Source organism: Capsaspora owczarzaki (genome assembly GCF_000151315.2).
Source record: "Capsaspora owczarzaki ATCC 30864 unplaced genomic scaffold supercont2.1, whole genome shotgun sequence".
Taxonomy (NCBI): domain Eukaryota; class Filasterea; order Ministeriida; family Capsasporidae; genus Capsaspora; species Capsaspora owczarzaki.
Window position 1 is genome coordinate 712608 of NW_011887292.1, and position 16994 is coordinate 729601.

General features: G+C 52.9%; 5 protein-coding genes across 6 annotated transcripts; 2 read left to right on the top strand and 3 right to left on the bottom strand.

Moving 5' to 3' along the window:
• Positions 1 to 18: 18 nt before the first annotated feature.
• Positions 19 to 2552, bottom strand: CAOG_00211 (hypothetical protein). Its single transcript, XM_004365025.2, has 4 exons — positions 2528 to 2552; positions 879 to 1666; positions 361 to 759; positions 19 to 264 (listed from the first exon to the last, which is right to left on the bottom strand). The coding sequence occupies exons 2-4, from the start codon at positions 1628 to 1630 to the stop codon at positions 198 to 200; spliced, it is 1218 nt and encodes a 405-aa protein (XP_004365082.1). The 5' UTR covers positions 1631 to 1666; positions 2528 to 2552; the 3' UTR covers positions 19 to 197.
• Positions 2553 to 2727: 175 nt separating this feature from the next.
• CAOG_00212 (ADP-ribosylation factor-like protein) lies at positions 2728 to 4525 on the bottom strand. Its single transcript, XM_004365026.2, has 8 exons — positions 4485 to 4525; positions 3940 to 4042; positions 3815 to 3849; positions 3673 to 3723; positions 3546 to 3560; positions 3409 to 3424; positions 3194 to 3305; positions 2728 to 3101 (listed from the first exon to the last, which is right to left on the bottom strand). Exons 1-8 carry the CDS (start codon positions 4486 to 4488, stop codon positions 2892 to 2894), a joined length of 546 nt encoding a protein of 181 aa, XP_004365083.1. The 5' UTR covers positions 4489 to 4525; the 3' UTR covers positions 2728 to 2891.
• A 1095-nt stretch (positions 4526 to 5620) lies between these two features.
• On the top strand, positions 5621 to 9607 carry CAOG_00213 (hypothetical protein; the record flags this gene model as incomplete). The annotated part of the gene is made up of 6 exons (XM_004365027.1): positions 5621 to 6087; positions 6659 to 6703; positions 6785 to 8633; positions 8726 to 9103; positions 9196 to 9284; positions 9367 to 9607. The coding sequence occupies 6 exons, from the start codon at positions 5621 to 5623 to the stop codon at positions 9605 to 9607; spliced, it is 3069 nt and encodes a 1022-aa protein (XP_004365084.1).
• Positions 9608 to 10245: 638 nt separating this feature from the next.
• CAOG_00214 lies at positions 10246 to 12317 on the top strand (the record flags this gene model as incomplete). Of its 2 annotated transcripts, XM_004365028.2 has the most annotated exons (7): positions 10246 to 10545; positions 10897 to 10928; positions 11039 to 11139; positions 11213 to 11342; positions 11453 to 11655; positions 11809 to 11954; positions 12057 to 12250. In XM_004365028.2, exons 1-7 carry the CDS (start codon positions 10353 to 10355, stop codon positions 12248 to 12250), a joined length of 999 nt encoding a protein of 332 aa, XP_004365085.1. In that variant the 5' UTR covers positions 10246 to 10352. The 2 variants fall into 2 exon arrangements, with proteins under 2 accessions (XP_004365085.1, XP_011269939.1); XM_011271637.1 differs by lacking the exon at positions 10246 to 10545 and having other exon boundaries at positions 10596 to 10928; positions 12057 to 12317.
• CAOG_00215 (DNA polymerase delta1 catalytic subunit) lies at positions 12240 to 16720 on the bottom strand. Its single transcript, XM_004365029.2, has 4 exons — positions 12861 to 16720; positions 12685 to 12740; positions 12506 to 12603; positions 12240 to 12416 (listed from the first exon to the last, which is right to left on the bottom strand). Exons 1-4 carry the CDS (start codon positions 16543 to 16545, stop codon positions 12326 to 12328), a joined length of 3930 nt encoding a protein of 1309 aa, XP_004365086.2. The 5' UTR covers positions 16546 to 16720; the 3' UTR covers positions 12240 to 12325.
• Positions 16721 to 16994: the final 274 nt, after the last annotated feature.

A 16994-nucleotide genomic window follows, 5' to 3' on the forward strand; every position in this document is an offset into this window, starting at 1 on the left:
AAACTGAGCGAATGAAAAGCGCAAGTAAACGACAGTACATTGACCACAAGTATCAACAGCTGCAATAAACACAACAAGAAAACAAAGAACGACAATAGCACGACAATCAGGCGAATCTCCAAGGAATCGATTGCAGACACACACCCCGGCAAAAGCAATGTCCAGCTTGCTTTTGCGACAAGACATGGCGTCGAGAATTAGATGGCTTGCACATAACTGGCGGGGTACAGGCCCGTCCGGCCGTTGACTGTTCCACGGCACCATCTGGTTGGAAACAAACAAGCACCCTCATCAAAGTGAACGAGCAAGAAACAAAAACCTGACAACAACAACAAGACAGCGCAGCAAAGATTCACTCACCCTTGATCATCTTCGCCTTCAAGCTGCGTAATAGTGTCGCCCTCGCTGAAGGAAATCTCTTCGCGGTCCGAGGCCACATAGTCGTAGAGAGCGCGCACCTTGACGGAAGAATCGCCCCAATCCTCGTCGAATGTGCCGGCGGCGGGCGGCAAGGTCCGGGCTTGCGGAGAGGCGCGCGTCGTTGTCGGAGATGCCGACATTTGCGAAGAGTGCGAGTTTTGTCGTGTTACTTGCGATGGAGGAACGTCCAAGTCGTCGGGCGTGTTTGGTGTCCACTCCTCAAACTCGGGCCAGTGGTAGTCCATGTCTGCACCCTTGAGCTGGGAGAAGGAGTGGAGATCTTCATTTGAGTCAATGCCGTTCAGAATGCTGTTCAAGGCGGTGGAGGTTGCCGAAATGCTGTGTGCGCAAAGTGTTCAAAAAAAAAAAACCGAACCAAAAAGTGGAGGCATGGAATGAGCAAAAGACACCCTGCAACCAAGCAAAAGCTCCTTGCAACCTCAACGCGCGTTACATACCCTGCGTTGTTGGAAACGTCAACAATGCGTTGATAGTCAAGAAGCGTTCGTTTGAAAAATTCAATGCGAAGCCCTTCAAATTCTTGCCAGCGCTCAAAGACCTCCTTCATGTCGCGAATGTAGTTGGGTCGGTATTCGGTAATGATACGCAGGTATTCCTCGTACTTTTGTCGCAGCACGTCCGCCTCTTGCGCGGCCTTGCTGGCCTTCTCGGCCATCTTGGAGCACTCTTCGGCAGAGCATTGGTTGTTGCCCTCCGCCTCTGTCGCGCGCTTTTGCAGCACATGAGCCGTCTTGGCCGCAGAGTGATAGAGCTTCCGGTACTTGTCGACCTTGTGCTTGTGCTTGATCCACGGCTTCTGGGCCTTCTCAAAGCCGTCCTCGGCCAGCTTGGTTTCCTTGAAGTGGATGATGGACTTGTGGAAGTTCTCGCTCTTCCACTTGTCGACCGCCGAGTTGACAGCGCTCTGCAGGTCGCGAATGATGGCCAGGTGCGCCTCGGCCTTGCCGTACGCCTCCGTAAAGAGGCCGCCCCAGCCGGTCTTGAGCGTGCCAAACTCCATCGACTTTTCAGACGCGATTTGGCCCTCCCACTTCTTGGCCCAGCTTTGCAGCGACTTGGCATACGCCTTTTCGAGGTTTTCGCGCTCGTCCACGCACGCGACCAGTTCGTCGCACAGCTTTGGAGCGTTGGAGACGCGCTCGACGACGCGCTTGTACTGCTCGACTTCCCAGAACGATTCGTCGCCCATGTTGTGCTCTTTGGCTGTGGGTTGTGAAAGACTTGACTAGGGGAAAATGCCGAGATCAAACCAAACCAAGCGAAACAGGCAAGGTCAGTCAAACCAGAACGCTGGTGCATCAGGCTGAGCAAACAGGGAGAGTCGAGAAGCACAAATCCAGCGGCAATAACCAGAGAGGGCAAGTCAAACCGACACCCACACACACACCCACACACACACCCTTTCTGTAAGCTCGGATGTGCGTGAGCGGCACAAAATCCCAAAAACCGCCTTCAACCGTGATTTACAAACGCAGACACCAATGGTACTCCACTTCACTTGACTCCACTTCACGTATCTCTCTCCCCACCCCACACCCCCAAACTCTGATACTCTGATAGCAAGTGTTTGGTCATCGTCGCTTTTTCCCCGTTTCCCGAGGTTTTTGGTGTGTTGTGGCAAAAAAACAAGCATTGAGCCGATTTCCATTGTTTTTTTTCCCCTATTTTTTTTTGTTAATATTAAAAAAAAAAAAGGAAAAGCGATTGAACAAAAGAAAACAAAAGCTCGGCAGCCGAGATTGCGCGAACACGAGCGAATCAGCCAAATGGTCAGCAGATGTGATGCTGTGGTCGATGGCGGACCGTGCGTGCGGCTGTTTGTGGAAGGGTGCCCAAGCGGCCAAAAAAAAAAAAAAAAAAAAAAAAACCACCGTTCTCGTCACTCTGGCTTTTCTTTTGGGCTCCAATCGCTGCTCGTCCTCAACTGCGCGGATTGCAACCGTGATGAATGAATAGGTTGGCTGGTGGCGCAGGTCGGATGCAAAGCACCGGCGCGAAGGGCAGACAGCAGCGCCGCAAACATGCACAAAGCGCTTTCAAAGTGGAAAATCCAAAAAAAAAAAAAAAACACCAAACAACAACCTACCCGAAAAAACAATAAAAAAAAAAATGAATGAACTGAACTGAACTTGAAGCTGCAAATCTCCTTTGGTTGGGGGTCCGGAGCAGTCTGCCGGGGCGATCGTCAGCTCGGTTGGTCGATTCTGCTTTATTGAGGCAATGCAGCAAGGAGAGTCCGAGCCTCAATCGATGCAGACACTAGAATTTCAAACTGTCCACTTTTTCCCGAAAAGCTTCATGTGTGGCACACATACGTCTAAGCAGAATGCAAAAATACGGTAATCCTTCAAACACAACAATCAACACTCTATTGTCGCTGTTTGGAGGGTTGTTCACAAGGGGAGGAAAAAAAAAACGGCAATCAATCAAAAACAAAAAAACCAACCACTCTATTGTCGTGTCTTGAGATTGTTCACAAGCCAGTCCATGGCTTCTTCAAGACCTTCGCCCTTCACGGCCGATGTCTTGAAAATTGAATATGTGCGGTTTTTGAGCGCAGACAATCCGAGCGCCTCCGACACCTGTGCCGGTGGGAGCGCGCCAGGCATGTCTTGCTTGTTGGCAAACACCAGCAGCATGGCGTCCTTCAGCTCGTCCTCCTGTGAGCATGGGCATGATGGTGGTAAGAGGAGTGTCCGGACATGTACGTGACCACGCTTGCCAACAAAGTACAAAAACAAACCATACACACCTCGAGCATGGAAACGAGCTCAGACTTCGACATGGACATTCGGTCCCGATCAGAGCTGTCCACAACGTAAATAACGGCGTCCGTGTTTGCGTAGTAGCATCGCCAGTAAGGGCTAGAGAGAGACAGAGCAGAAGCGTGGGTGACCAAGAAGACAAGTGAGAGACGTTCGTGCTTGTCAATTAGACAAAAGCAAACAACTAAAGTGGACTGCTTACCGGATGCTTGTTTGACCTGGAGAAAAAACAAATCAAACCGAAAGAGGCCAGACGAAAGAAACGGGAGCGAAAAACAAAAAGTGAAATCAGTCACTGTTCAAGCCCGCAAAACGGTGATACAACAAGCCACCACTTACCTCCGAGATCCCAGACTATCGTGCCCGCGTTCAATTGCGTTCGAGAAGGACGGGTGCAAATGCCAAGAGGATGAGTAACACGCCAACAAAACCAGCTGCGACACGCTGCACGACGCCGAAAACGTACCTTGGAATTTCAAATTCTTATATGTGACGGTCTCGACATTGAAGCCAATTGCTGTAGTGGGCGTATCGAATCAACGTCAGCAAACGCATTGATATCAACAATGCAAGCAGGTCGTAAACAAAAAAAAAAAAAAAAAACTCACTGGGAATTGTTGTCACAACTTCGCCGACTTGCAATCTGGCCTCGCACAGTACACAACAGTGCTTAGTGAGCTATTTGACTATTTGACCTCATGGTCCCCATCATCGGGTGGTGGTGGTTACGCACCGGTACAAAATGGTCGTCTTGCCGGCGCCGTCGAGGCCGAGGATCAAAATGCGGACCTCCTTGTCGCTCCACAGCTTGGAGAACAGACCAGAGAACCAGTTGCCTGTGCCACAAAGATGAATCATGGTGTGGTGGCGGAATGAGTGTCGAGCTAGGGGAGCAAGGCAGAGAGGCAAATTTGCAGAGATCCCCGACTCGGACCGATTCAACCAAGTCCCTCAGTGCACGCAACGACACCCCCCCTTCGGCACGGTGCGACACGATTGCGATTCGAGAGCGATCGCCGCAGCATCTGCGCGCGGTGGGAGTGGTTGGGTGGCGGGCTGCAGGTCGAGCGAGGCTTCAGCGACAACAGCGACCTCGCCCCTGCCGGTCCGTCCGTCCGTTCGCCGCCTACTTTGTTCAGCGAGAGCGATGCAAGATGAAGCGAGCAGCCTCGCAATGCAGACACAACGGAACGCGGCGGCCACCCAACACAGCCTGCTTCTCCATCGGCAGCCACGTCCTCAGTCAAAAATTGAAAAAAAAAAAAAAAAAAACTCTACCCATTGTGAAGTTTGTGTTAGAAAAAAAAAAAAAAAAAAGAGTGGAGTTTGGCGTTCGACAACACGAAGCTTGAGGATCGACATGCCAGCAAATACAGTCGAACCTGCAGCAAATATCGTTTGCTTGTCGGTTCTGAGAGAGGGGTTGAGAATAGCTCGAGAAACAGCGAGAAAGTGCGCTTTTCATTCGGTCGGATGTTTGGACAGCTCGTTGTGCCTGAGTGCAGGGTGCTTTTCGCCTCAAACGCACAGCAAAAATTCTCCTTATATGGATTGATTGCTGAACTGCTTGGTAAAGTTAATGCGGCAGTTGCAAGCAAATTGTACTCAATGGGAAACATTTTAACCCAATGTTCCACTTGCCACAAAGGATGCAAAACGTCATTCACTTTGCGTTACCAAGACACCGTTGTCATAATTCGATAGTACTCAGCCCAGGCATTCACCAATTTTAATGCCAGGACTCTGACTCAAGTACTTCCGGCTGGCGAAGGCGCAGCAGGTGGTTGTCAGGCGAATTTCGAGAATTCGATTTGTCTTTGCGCACTATTGTTTGAATCAACCAACCCGAACCTGCTCAAAACTCGATTTCCGGTCTGGTGTGCCAGAACCGAGAGTCGAGTGCTGGCGCACGTCGCTTGTGATTGGTGGTTTCGCGAGTTTTGTGGGCATCTACGTTTTATTTTGTTTTTCTTTTGGCGTTGGCACTGCACACTGTGCATCCATCAACTGCCATTACCTTGGCCAACAGCATTCAAGACCCAGCCCGCCACATCCAAAGTTCAACACCCTGTGACGCGACTCGTGCCGCAATCAATGGTTCCACGCTGCGAAAATTTCACGTCGATTTTCATTTTGTTTTGTTTTTGTTTGTATTTTTTTTTTTTTTATGAATGGTGACAGTTGCGACAGTTGCGACACCACTCCACATCACCGTTGAAAACAAGACAAATCAAGGATAACGGCAAGACACGGAAATCACGAACGCTTCAACTCCAGCCTCGCATTTGGCATACGTGGACGATGACAAAAGTGTCCATGGCCAGATTGGTTAACGATTTGTACTTGCTCCAACAGTCCTGTTTTGTTTTGCTCTTTTTTTTTTTTTTTTTTTTCCTTTTTTGATGCCTTCCAGAATGGCGCACCGCATCCCTGTCACGCTGTGGAAGAGCTTGATGCTGGTGGCGCTGTGTGTTGTGGTGGCCAAGGACTTTGCTGGAGCTTCAGCACTGCGGGTCGACGCTGCGCAGCCGAACTGCTTGTCTTCGACTCCTGGCGAAGGGGTGACTGTCGTTGTCTCTGGCGACTTTGGCCCATCTGCGCCAGTGCCTGCAAGCAACCTCATGTGCCTGCTCGGGTCGTCGGCGCAATCCGCCTTGGCTGGCACCTGGATCAGCAGCACGCGGGTGCAGTGCGATCTTCCTGCTGCGAACGCCATGCCTGCATCTGTCGACTTTGTGCTGCGCGATTACACCTATCAGCTGCTCCCCGCAAAGTACATGCAACTGCGCATCACCCTCGACAGCAACGCTACTCGCGTCCCTGGCTGGCTCCCCGTCTTCACTCCGCCGGCGACAAGTCTCTCTGGGCTCGTGCCTGATCGGTATTTTTTTTTTTTTTTTTTGATTCCTTGTTTTGTTTACGTCCTTGTTGGGCATTTGCGCTCGTCCTCGCTATGTTTCCGGCTATTGCACCTCTCGCTCGCGCACGCGCTCTCTCTCTCTCATCGAGATCTTGGTTACGTTGAAGTGCGACTGAGTGGGGAGTGACGGTACGTCGAAGCAGATTCCAAAAACAACAAAAAAAAAAAAACCCAACAACATCGAACAAAAACAGGAGACGAAAACCCGCAAAAACAAACAAAAAAACCAAAAACCCACAACAAATACAAACGCGAAAAGGTGCGAAAAAAAGGCGCGCGTGAGGGTCTCTGCCGCTCGCAGCACTACCAAAATGCTTGCCAATCCAACTGCCAGTAGAAAAAACCAGACATCTTTGCATCTCTGCTTTCGGACTTGAGAGCGTGCAGGTGATCTGGCGACTTGTTTGGTTTATTTTTTGGGACCTTACTGGGGTCACCCAAGACGAGTTTATTTGTCGTTTCCCTGTTTCTTGTGACTCATTCAGTCTGATTTTGTGATTGTTTTTTTTGTGGCAATTTTGCTCAACAACAGTGGTCCAATCGGTGGCAACACGCACGTCACCGTGTCAAGTGTTGGGTAAAGATTGATTGAATTTGGAAGAGAACAGCAAAATCGAAAATCCCTCACTTTCTCTGCTCTTCCCCTATTGTTTTTCAGCGCCATTGACAACCGCGATCTTCGATGCAAGTTTGGCACGGTCGAGACAAATGGCAACTTTATCGACGCTACCTCGTACCATTGCACGTCTGCCACTGTCGGCTCGCCTGGACTCGTGGATGTTGAACTCAAAACCGAGCCCACACAAATGTCCATGGGCGTCTACCTGGATGGCGTTGACGATTATGGAGTTGCGCCCATCCCTGTGGCCGAGCTGAGTCTCAACATGACGTTTGAGACGTGGTGGCGTCCCGCCGAAATCCGTGGCCGCCTCCAGGCGCTCATCCAGAGTTGCGTGCCTGGCGAAACGCCCGAGACGAACTGCGAATTCTGGATCACGGTTGCTCGCCCAAGTGCAACGGATCCCAACTTGAGCGCGTTCGGCTTTGGCCACGAGTTTTACAACGGACAAAACCAAGAGGACAACTACTACGTCCTGCCCCTTTCGGCTCAAAGCCAGTGGCAGCACGTGTCGGTCGTTCGTGAAATCTGGGATCCAACGCTGGCGGTCTGCTCAACGGCTGGTTGCCCGGCGATTGGCGAATACCGTGTGTACTGGAACGGCGAGCTTGCCGGAGAGCCGTACCAATTCACCGTCAACACGATGAATGGCACGACCAACACGTATGTTGGTGCGTTGTACACCACATCCTTCTTCAAGGGCGTGATTGACGATGTGCGCATTGTCGACTACCCCAAGACGCAGGCACAAGTCCAACAGGGTATGCACGATGTCTACACCGGATACGAACCCGGCACCATTGTCTCGTGGGACTTTGAGCCAAACCATCAAGTCTTTTCAGTCACAAGCTACCAGAGCGATATGGTCACGCCGCATCAGTACACAAACTTTATCACCACCCCTTCCAACCCAACCGTCCCGTACCAGCTGAACATGGGAGGCGGCACTGCCCTTTTTGCCGGCCAGATTGTCCAGGCGGTTGCCTTTGCAGAGTTCCCTGCGGCCCCGTCTGGTCTGCAATTCTTGTACTACACCCCAGAGACAATCACCGACTTTGCTCCCCAACACGGCCGCACCTCGGGTGGTACCGTTGTCACCGTCTATGGCACCGGATTTTTGAACTCGACCTACCTCTCATGTCGCTTTGGTTTGGCCGATCCGACTCCCGCCAACTTTATCAACTCGACAACATTGACGTGCATTTCGCCCGCGTACTCGATCTGCTCCCAAGGCTCGGAAAGCCTGGTCATTCAATTGTTTGTCTCCAACAACAACCAGCAGTTTGTTGTGGCAGCAGCAAACTTCACCTACTACCAGCCCGCCACAATTCAGAGCGTGTCGCCCACCCAGGCTCCTCTCACCAGCACCTTTCCCGTGACGATCTTTGGCAGTGGATTCATCTCGACTCCCGAGTTCCGCTGCCTTTTTGGCAGTCACGCGTCCGTGCCATTGTCCATTACCCCCACGCAGGTTGTCTGCTACCCGCCACCCGCCGATTCCGGTGAAATTGTGGTCGTTTCGGTGACCATGGAAGGACAGACCTCGCCCGCTTCGCAGGTCATCTTTACTCTGTTCGATCAGTGGTCTGTTGTGGAAACCACAGCGGTCGGCATTGCCATCTTTATGGGCATTTGCTTTGCCATCGTCGTCTTTGTTCATATCTGGCTGTTTGTGCATCGCAATGACAAGGCTGTCAAGGCCTCAGCGCCTCTGTTTGGCCAATTCATTTTGTTTGGCGCGTACCTTGGCTTTGGCGCGGTTTCTGCCTTCTTCGCCACTCCCACCGACGCATCATGCACGGTGGGGATCTGGTTTGTTTTCCTGTCGTTTTCCTTCATGTTTGCGAGTCTCTTTATCAAGAACTGGCGCATTCAGCACATCTTCAATGTGAGTTTCTCGAGCGCACTGTTTGTGTTGCTGGTGTCACTCAGATGTGTTGCCGTCCATGACATGGCTCACTTTTCTCGTGTCGCCTGCAGAACAAGAAGCTCGACAAAGCAGCGTCGAAAAACCTGACCGACCTTCGTCTCTCTATCGCCTTGTTCTTTGTGGTTGGTATCATGATCATTATTCTTGCAGTCTGGACGGGGACGGCCGACGACAAGGTGCAGATCGACGATGAGGGTTTTGCGTCCTGCTATGTCAACCCCACTTTCCAAGGCATTCTGTTTGCCTACATGGGCGTCATGATGCTGTTTGGCATTATTTTGGCCATCCGCACCCGCAACATCAAGGAGGATGCTTTCAATGAAAGCAGGCTCATTTCGGTTGCCATTTACAACGTCTCCTTTGTGACTATCATTATGATTCCGCTGGTGACCTTTACGACCGATGTTCGGGCGCTCCTGGTGATGAAGGTATGGTTTCTCGAAGGCGTTTGCAACAGACAAAACAAATCAAACTCAGCCTTTTGGTTTTTTTTTCCCCCCTTTTTGAACAACCCGCGCAGAGTGTCGGCATTCTTTTCGCCGTCATGGTCACTGTCGGCTTGTTGTTCTTCCCCAAGATTTGGCAAGCAGCAATTCACCAGCGTCGAGTGTAAGGCTATTTTGGATTCTTCATCCCAACCGCTCGCGAATCCTGATTTGTGTCATTTTGTATTCTCTTGATCCTTGCACAGCGCTCGCATGCGAAATTCCAGCGATCAAAACACGCCTGGGCCCACCAACTCCAACACCAACGCAGCATCTGCGCGAGCCGGAGGAATCAATTCGCCCAGGGGTTCGCAGAACAACGAGGGGTCGCAGACTCGTCAAACTCACTCGCACGTCTCTCATCCCTCATCAGACGAAGCGGCTGTGGACATGATGCAACTCCCGATGAGCGAGTTCAAATCTCCTTCAGAGCAGCTGCGCGCTTGATTGAGTCAAAATCTATCAGAGTTATTGTTGAGTTTTGTTGCTGTTGTTGTGAGCGTTTTTCGTTTTCAGATGTGTGTGTGTGCTTGCGTGTGTGTGTGTGTGTGTGTCAAGCCGAATATGGCATGAATATTGTTTGCAAACCCATCTTGGTTTCTGAGCCACCGCGCCCCCACACGACCATCTCACGTGCCGCGCTGCTCGCCAAGGGCGGTCACCTGAGAGACGACCATCGCCCCATGCACAAGAACTACCAGTGGCCTGTTATGTCCTGTCAGCTAGTATTGAATTGTCCCCAATCCAGCACACATACTAACTTATTACGTGCTCAGCCAGTCTCCAAATTGTACGGTAGCGTTTTCTGCTGCATTGAAATTTCTGGTTGCAATCTTCACACATGACCCACTACACACATGCTCCAGTGCCTTGCCTTTCATGCGTTACCTTGGCATGAATCGAATGGACTCGATTCGACCCGAAGCCGGGTCAGAGTGAGCGCGAGGGACGTAAAGCGAGGAGCCTAACTTGTTGACGCGGCACTCGTCTTGCACTCATCAAGAGACGCATATCGATTGATAGTCAAGCGCTCATCACTCTCGCCCTCAGTGCGCACGATAGGAACGAGAGACAGAGAGCTGCATGCGGAACGGGGGAGACGTGGCATTTTGGCTTCACTCCAACGCGACTGACCTCGCCCGTCGCCATTCTTTGTAGAACACTCACACCCCCGCGAGTAACACACCCTCACATGACGCACCCGGCATCTTCGTCCGTGGCGTCCAATGCAGCGAGAGGTCGGCGGTTGGCTGCCCGTCCGTCGCTCTTCCACCGCATCCTCAAGTGGGTGCTGCACGTCCTGACGCGCGCCTGTGAGCTCCAGCGACTGCTCAGCGCACTGCCAGTCCAAGCACAGCCTCCAAGCGATGTTGTCGCTCGCGTCGGTGCGTTTTGTTGGTGGCTGATCAGACCGTTTCCGCATTCGGTCATACTCTCTGAGCTCACTTCTGATTTTGACTTTTCTGATTCTTCTGGCTTTTTTGTCCACTGTGTCTGCTGCTACTGCTGCTGCTGGTTGTCGTTCCGCACTCTCAACCTTCACACTGCACTTGTATCATCACCTTCGACATCCTCGCTCTTTTGACACGCTCGAATCTCCCACAATCGTTAATCTTTGGAAACGATGACGATTACTCTGCCTGTCAACGTGTCCGACTCTGCTCGCGTCATCCACTCCAACTGCGCCTGCGGACATAAAACCCACCCTGGGCCAAACCTCACTCGAATGTGCTCAGAGTTGAGCTTGATGTGGTCGCGCGTCTTGCCTGTAAGAATTTCTTTTTTTGTGTGTGATCTTGAGCGCCGAATCTGCTTTTGCGGCCAAACTTGAACGATTCGGTTTGTCGACATCATCTTTGTTCGGATTTTTTTCCTCAGGATCTGTCGTTGCCAGTCTCCCAACACCAGAGCTTTGATGTACCACGCGCTGTTCATTATGTCAAAGCGCAGAAGCACATCCAAGAGCCCGCAGATTCACCGTACGTCATTTTTTCATCAGAGCAGCACTTTTTCACTCGTAAACTCATTTTTGAACGCCGTCCTGATTCGCAGATTCACCGCTCAGCTGCGTCGCTGCCTTGAGATGATTTCAGACTTGGGCACTCTCTTTGAGCGTGTCACCGAACTGCAGGACACGCCGTACGATTCGTCGCAAGAATCGAACGAAGCGCAGCTTGTGGAGGTAGAGATTGTCGTTGTTCTTTGTTTCGGCTCTCGTGTCTCGTGTCTCTGCATGTCTCACAACACACCATGGTCCACTTCTTTGCCCGACTGTGTTTTGGCGGATGACAGCTTTGGGAATTGATGATGCCAGAACAGCAACTCTCTGCGCGCGTTTCAAACGACTGGAAGACCCTCGGCTTCCAGGGTCGTGATCCCGCTACAGACTTTCGTGGCATGGGCATGCTTGGCTTGAAGCAGCTCTTGTTTTTCGCCCAGCAGCACAACACCCAGGCTCGCGGCGCGTTGACCGTGTCGTGTCATCCTGAGCGCGGGTATGTTTCTTTTTTTTTTTTCTCCCTTTCCAGCAGTCCCTTTCTCCCCCTCCCCTCTCGTCCTCAAATCACTTCAAATCAATGAGGATTCTCGATGGAATTCCGACCACCAACTTTCCTGTTATGCTTGTTACTTGTTCCCCTGCTCTGCAGCTTTTCCTACGCCATTGTTGGCATCAACCTTTCCAGCATGGCCGTCGAATTTTTGGACAACCCGAAACTACACGAGCTGCTGTACCATTTGAGCAATCAGCCCGAGTGCAGCAAAGACAGCCTGGTCAACTTCAACGACTTTTACTGTGAGTGTAAATTGGTTTTTTTCCCGGCGCGCTTTCCGAGCCTTTGGTGCTGACCGACTTCCCCCCCCCCGCATTCTTGCATTCTCTCTTTTGTCTGCACAGGCTTTTTGTTTTGCGAGTTTAGCCGGCTGTGGCGCCAAGTCAACCCAGAGAATATGCTGGCCTTCAACCAAATTCGCGATTCTCTGAAGGCGACTGTGACGCGCACCCTCGAGCACAATCTTGAAGCAGTTTCGGCAGCGATCGTTGCCATGCGTGTGCTAAACCACGACGCTAATTCCTCGATTCAACACTAAACGCTTTTAATTTGTGTAATCATTGTCCAAAAGAGAAAAACAAAATCAACACAATTATTTTTGAAAATGCGCGCTTCACCACGAGTCAAATCGCCGCACGATCTCGTGTTGATCGCTCAAGTCCTTTTGCACTTTTCGGCGCATGTAGAAAATAGGGCAATCGCAACTGTGGACGGCACACGGAGCAAATCAGAGCTGTGAGCATACAACGCAAAAAAAAAATCATCATTCCAATTGAATACGAGGAGAACTTGCCTGGTGCAAATAACCTCTTCGTGGAGACTACCCTGGCATCGTTGACACTCGGTCCAAAGGCGTGAGAATTTCATCTCGAGCGCATGCAGGCCCGCAATCTACAATGATTTTGGTCAGCGTGTGAGAAACAATGCAACCCAGCATCACGCAAAAAAACAACATGACAATGCTCGAGTTACCTCTTGTTGAAACAGTTGTGCTTCGCGTGGTTTGCAATTGCTGCACACGGCGTCCTCTGCAACATCCGCTCGTAGAACGTTAGCACTGACAACAAACAAACAAACAAACAAACAAACAAACAAAAACAAACACCCCACTCACAAAACAACCCCACTCCCCCTGACACCACACTCACCATTCCGCGCCAAGGGCACTTTGCAACCAACACAGCGAATGCTGCGAACAGTGAATTTGCTCAATCCACCGGTGGTCGGAGTGGCAACGGCGATCGTGCGGGTGTGGTCGCCGTCGAGCAAGGTTTGCGCCCGGCTTCCGAGAATGGGCTCAAAGATACGCAGCAGAGGCTTTGACAGCTGGTTTTCCAGGTAGTAGGCAGTGTCAAGGGGCAGATTGTGCTCGAGCACGTACAGCGGATCCTCGCTCTTTTCGTACGCACGCGCGTTCTTGGCAGCGCGAATAATCACGTAAGGAACACGGTCGCCGAGCGTGGGCGCAGAGCCGGCATCGCGTTTGCGCATGCGCTCGGCGAGTTCCGCGTGTGCCTGCTTGACGGCATACGCCTTCTTTTTGCCAGCGCCGCCACCGCCAGACTTTTTGCCGCCGTCGCCCTCACCGTCGTCGTCGTCGTCGGCGGTCTTGCTCAAAGCCTTCGTGATGACCAGCTGCGAGATGTCGATGCGGTTGCAGAGCAAATCCGAGATGGTGTCTTTGGCAAACTGGACGGCGCCTTCCTTGTCGCGCTCAATCAGCAGCTTTTGGAGGCAGGTGCCAATCAGGTTTTTGACGAGCGGGCAGTTGTCGCGGCGAACCGTCTCGATACCTTTCGTGTCCATCTTGTCGTACTTGTCCGGGTTGGTCCAGTAGAGGCCAGCGTATCGCTTCTTGTTGATGAGCAGGTACGGGAAGTACACCTTTTCAAACTCGAGCTTGATGGGCTTGATGAATTGCGCCGAGATCAGCGCCGCGGCTTCCGTGCCCAGTTTCATGGCCGTGTGCGTGTCTGGCACACCAAACTCCACCATGACAGAGTCGGTATCACCGTAGATGACGCGCGCATCATGCTGGTAGCCATTCGCGATGGTGTACTGCTTTTCCACGGCTTCCTGCGTTTGCTTGATCATGTCGCGACCAAAGCCGGTGACCGACGACGAAATCTCGAGGCAGGGCAGCTTGCCGACCGTCGCACCAGTAAAGCCATAGACAGAGTTTGCGCTGATCTTGAGGGCGAGCTGACGGCCGTCGAGCACGGCGCGCTTGAACTTGTCCGTTTCCTTCTTGAGGTCGTTTTTGGCGCGCTTGCGTGCCTCCAGCAAGTCTTCCAAAATCTCGGGCAGCACGCCGCGACGCAAGTTGGGCTTGACGAAAATGTGGCCCGTGGGCGTCTTGGTGCAGTCGGCCTCGCTTGGGCGGTTGCTCATGCCAGGGTTGACGAGCGTGGTGTAGCACAGGTTGTGGGCCATCATGATGGATGGGTACAGCGAGGCGAAATCGAGCGTGGCAATGGGGTTTTCATAGTAGCCGCGATTTGGCTCAATGACCGTGGCACCCTCGTACTGGGTGTCGCCACTGCCACCCGATTCGACGAACGGGATGACGAGATTTTGCTCGCGAACCTTGCGGAAGAGCTGCGACACGACCTTGATTTGCTGGCCGCGCGAGAGGAGGTAGCTGAACGGCACTCCCGTGACACGAGCCATCTCCATGTAATTGACAACACACATGAGCTTGCCGAGCAGGCGGAGCGGCAGGTAGGCGTCCTTCAAGCAGTACACGGCCAGGCGGCGGCGCGTCTGCTCATTGCCGTTCTGCAGCTCGGAAATGTGCGAGTAGTGCACGTCTTCCTTTTGCTCGCCAAGGAAGAGCGCCGAAACGGCATTCAGCGTGTACGAGCGCAGCTTGTAGTCGCGCTGCAGGATTTGCAGGACATCGAACGGGCAGCGTCCTTCCATGGTGATGACCTTGTTCTCGCGCGTGCCGTACGCCTTGGACGAAAAAGTGGCAAATCGAACGGTCGTCTTCACGCCACGGATGCGCCCCAGGAACGGAAACGAGGCGACTTTGAGCGTTGCGGCGCGGTTGAGAAGATAGCCCAAATCAAAGTTGATCACGTTGTAGCCAGTCACAATGTCTGCGTCGACAACGCGGAAAAAGTCTGCCCACTTGCGCAGCAGCTCGTGCTCGGTGGCACACGCAATGACGTCCGAGCCCACAATGTTTGCGCACGTGCCGAGCGTAAAGACGTTGCGGACGAACGGCTTGGAGTTGTCGCCGTTGATGGAGACCATGTTTGCAATCTGGATGACGGGATCCACCTCAGGCTCGGGGAAGATGCCCTTGCGACCCGCGCACTCAATGTCAAAGCTCAGAATGCGGATGGGTGCAATCTTGGACCACTCGCCTTCCGCCCCGTGCGAGATGAAGGCGTCCCACGCGACGTCGACCTCGATCTGACAATGCGACGTGCGCGACACGGCCAGCGCCCCAGCCACCGCCGCAGCCAGGCCAGTCTTGCCAGAGCCACCAGCGCTGTCACCATAGGTGTTTGAAAAGAGGCTGCTGCCTTTGCCCTTCTTGCCGAACGCATCGTGGTTTTCTTCCGAGCCCTGATGCGTGCGAAGCTGCCACTTGCCAGCAGGGAGCTCAATCCACGAGCAACCCGTCACCTTGGTGTCAATCATGAAGCGCAGGACATACTCAATGTTGGTTTCGTACGTCTCAAAGGCGCGGAAGCCAAGATTCGGAACGTCCAGGCCGCGCTCGAGGATTTTGCGAGCGGCCGTCACATAGGTCGGCAGAGCAAGGGTGATGCGCACAAAAGGGAGCTTGCGATTGTTGTGAAAGTACATGATGGACTCCTTCATGACGAGCTCGACAGACAGCACCACTTCGCTCAGGTTGTCGCGCGCCACGCGTTGCTGCTGTTGCAGGTTTTGATTCAGGACGCGCATAAAGCCAGGCAGCAGGTCTTCCGTCAAGCCAGCGGCAGGTGCGTAAAAGTACGGCAAGAAGCCATGGACGTGGCACATGACGCTGTTGCCCGCCTCGGTGACGCCGTACATGCGCAGGATGGGCACCCTGCTCGCGTCAGCACCAGGCATGCCGGCAAGATGCTCGCCCATGTACGTGTCAATCTCGAGCTGCTGGAAAATCAGCGCATCGGTCGCTGGCGAGAGCGACGGCACGGGGCGACGTAGCCAGGCACCGCTGCCACCACCACCACCGCCACCAATCGTGACAGCCTCGGAGAGCGCAGCGCTGTTGAGCTGCGTCGGATCAACGTACACGTTCTCAATGTTCTCAACGCGATTCTCGGCGAATTCCTCCTCATCGAACGCAGCCAACTCGCTCTCGAACGAGCCGCCACCCGTTGAGGACGATCCCTTGTGCGCAAGTGCCGGTGGCTTGTTGGCTGAGCCTGTAGCAGCACCTGCGGCAGCAGAAGTAGAGGCAGCAGCGGCAGGCAACGGCGCACGCTTTGCGCTTGCAAAGGCCGACGTTTTGGCCGCGACCGGCGGCGGGGCTGCAGTCGCGGGTGCAGCCGTGGAAGAGCTCGACGGCGGTGCAGGCGTGAACTGCGTACGCGCAAAGCTGGCTGCAAACGCAGACTTGCGCGGAGGAGCAGGCGCGTCCGTCACTGTGGATGGCGTCGTGTCCATCGGGGTTGGCGCGGCATCGTCAGTGCTCGTCTCGTACTCGATGCGGACCTTCTTGTTCATGCTCGTCTCGTTGCTCGAGCCGTCTTGGGACGCGTGAGTGTGCGTGTGGTCGGCGTTGCCACAGCAGGCATCGCTTGAGCCAGCATCGTCGATCTCGGCCATTCTGCGCTTGGTCGACGCGGGTTCCATCGGTGTAGAATCCATGACAGAATGTTGTCAGCTAGCAGGGATGAGACTTGAACACGGCAGGCAGGGAAGCAGCAGTGATGGAGAAAGCAGAAAAAAAAATGACAAAGAGGAAAAGTTGGCGGGAAATTGAGCGATTTTGGCGGGAAATTCGTGCACAAAGACAAAAATCAAAATCCTCAACGAAAATACGACGAAATAAAGACTAGAATGAAAACTCGAGCAAACTCAAAGTATGAAACAACTAGAGCAGAGTTGATGCGCAGAATAATGCGACCTGTGGGTTGACTGTCAATTGTGGATGAAACGGGGGTTTGAAGTCGAACGCGGGAGCAACTTGCGAATTTCCCGCGTAGATCAAATCCACGTCGTCAGACATGCAGCATGCACTGCACAATCGAGAGCACCTCAAACTCCAGCGACACTGTTATTATTCTAAATTGTAAGCAATCGATCATCATGAATGC

Excerpts from the sequence above, each read along its gene's own strand:
- CAOG_00211 (XM_004365025.2), bottom strand. The coding sequence starts at position 1,630 with ATGGGCGACGAATCGTTCTGGGAAGTCGAGCAGTACAAGCGCGTCGTC. Across the intron at positions 760-878 it reads GACGTTTCCAACAACGCAGG|CATTTCGGCAACCTCCACCG; the intron begins GTATGTAACGCG and ends TTGCGCACACAG. Across the intron at positions 265-360 it reads GAAGGCGAAGATGATCAAGG|ATGGTGCCGTGGAACAGTCA; the intron begins GTGAGTGAATCT and ends GTTTCCAACCAG.
- CAOG_00212 (XM_004365026.2), bottom strand. Across the intron at positions 3,724-3,814 it reads AGTTGTGACAACAATTCCCA|CAATTGGCTTCAATGTCGAG; the intron begins GTGAGTTTTTTT and ends CGCCCACTACAG. Across the intron at positions 3,102-3,193 it reads AGCTCGTTTCCATGCTCGAG|GAGGACGAGCTGAAGGACGC; the intron begins GTGTGTATGGTT and ends CCATGCTCACAG.
- CAOG_00215 (XM_004365029.2), bottom strand. The coding sequence starts at position 16,545 with ATGGATTCTACACCGATGGAACCCGCGTCGACCAAGCGCAGAATGGCC. Across the intron at positions 12,741-12,860 it reads AGTGCCCTTGGCGCGGAATG|AGGACGCCGTGTGCAGCAAT; the intron begins GTGAGTGTGGTG and ends CGGATGTTGCAG. Across the intron at positions 12,604-12,684 it reads CACAACTGTTTCAACAAGAG|ATTGCGGGCCTGCATGCGCT; the intron begins GTAACTCGAGCA and ends AAATCATTGTAG.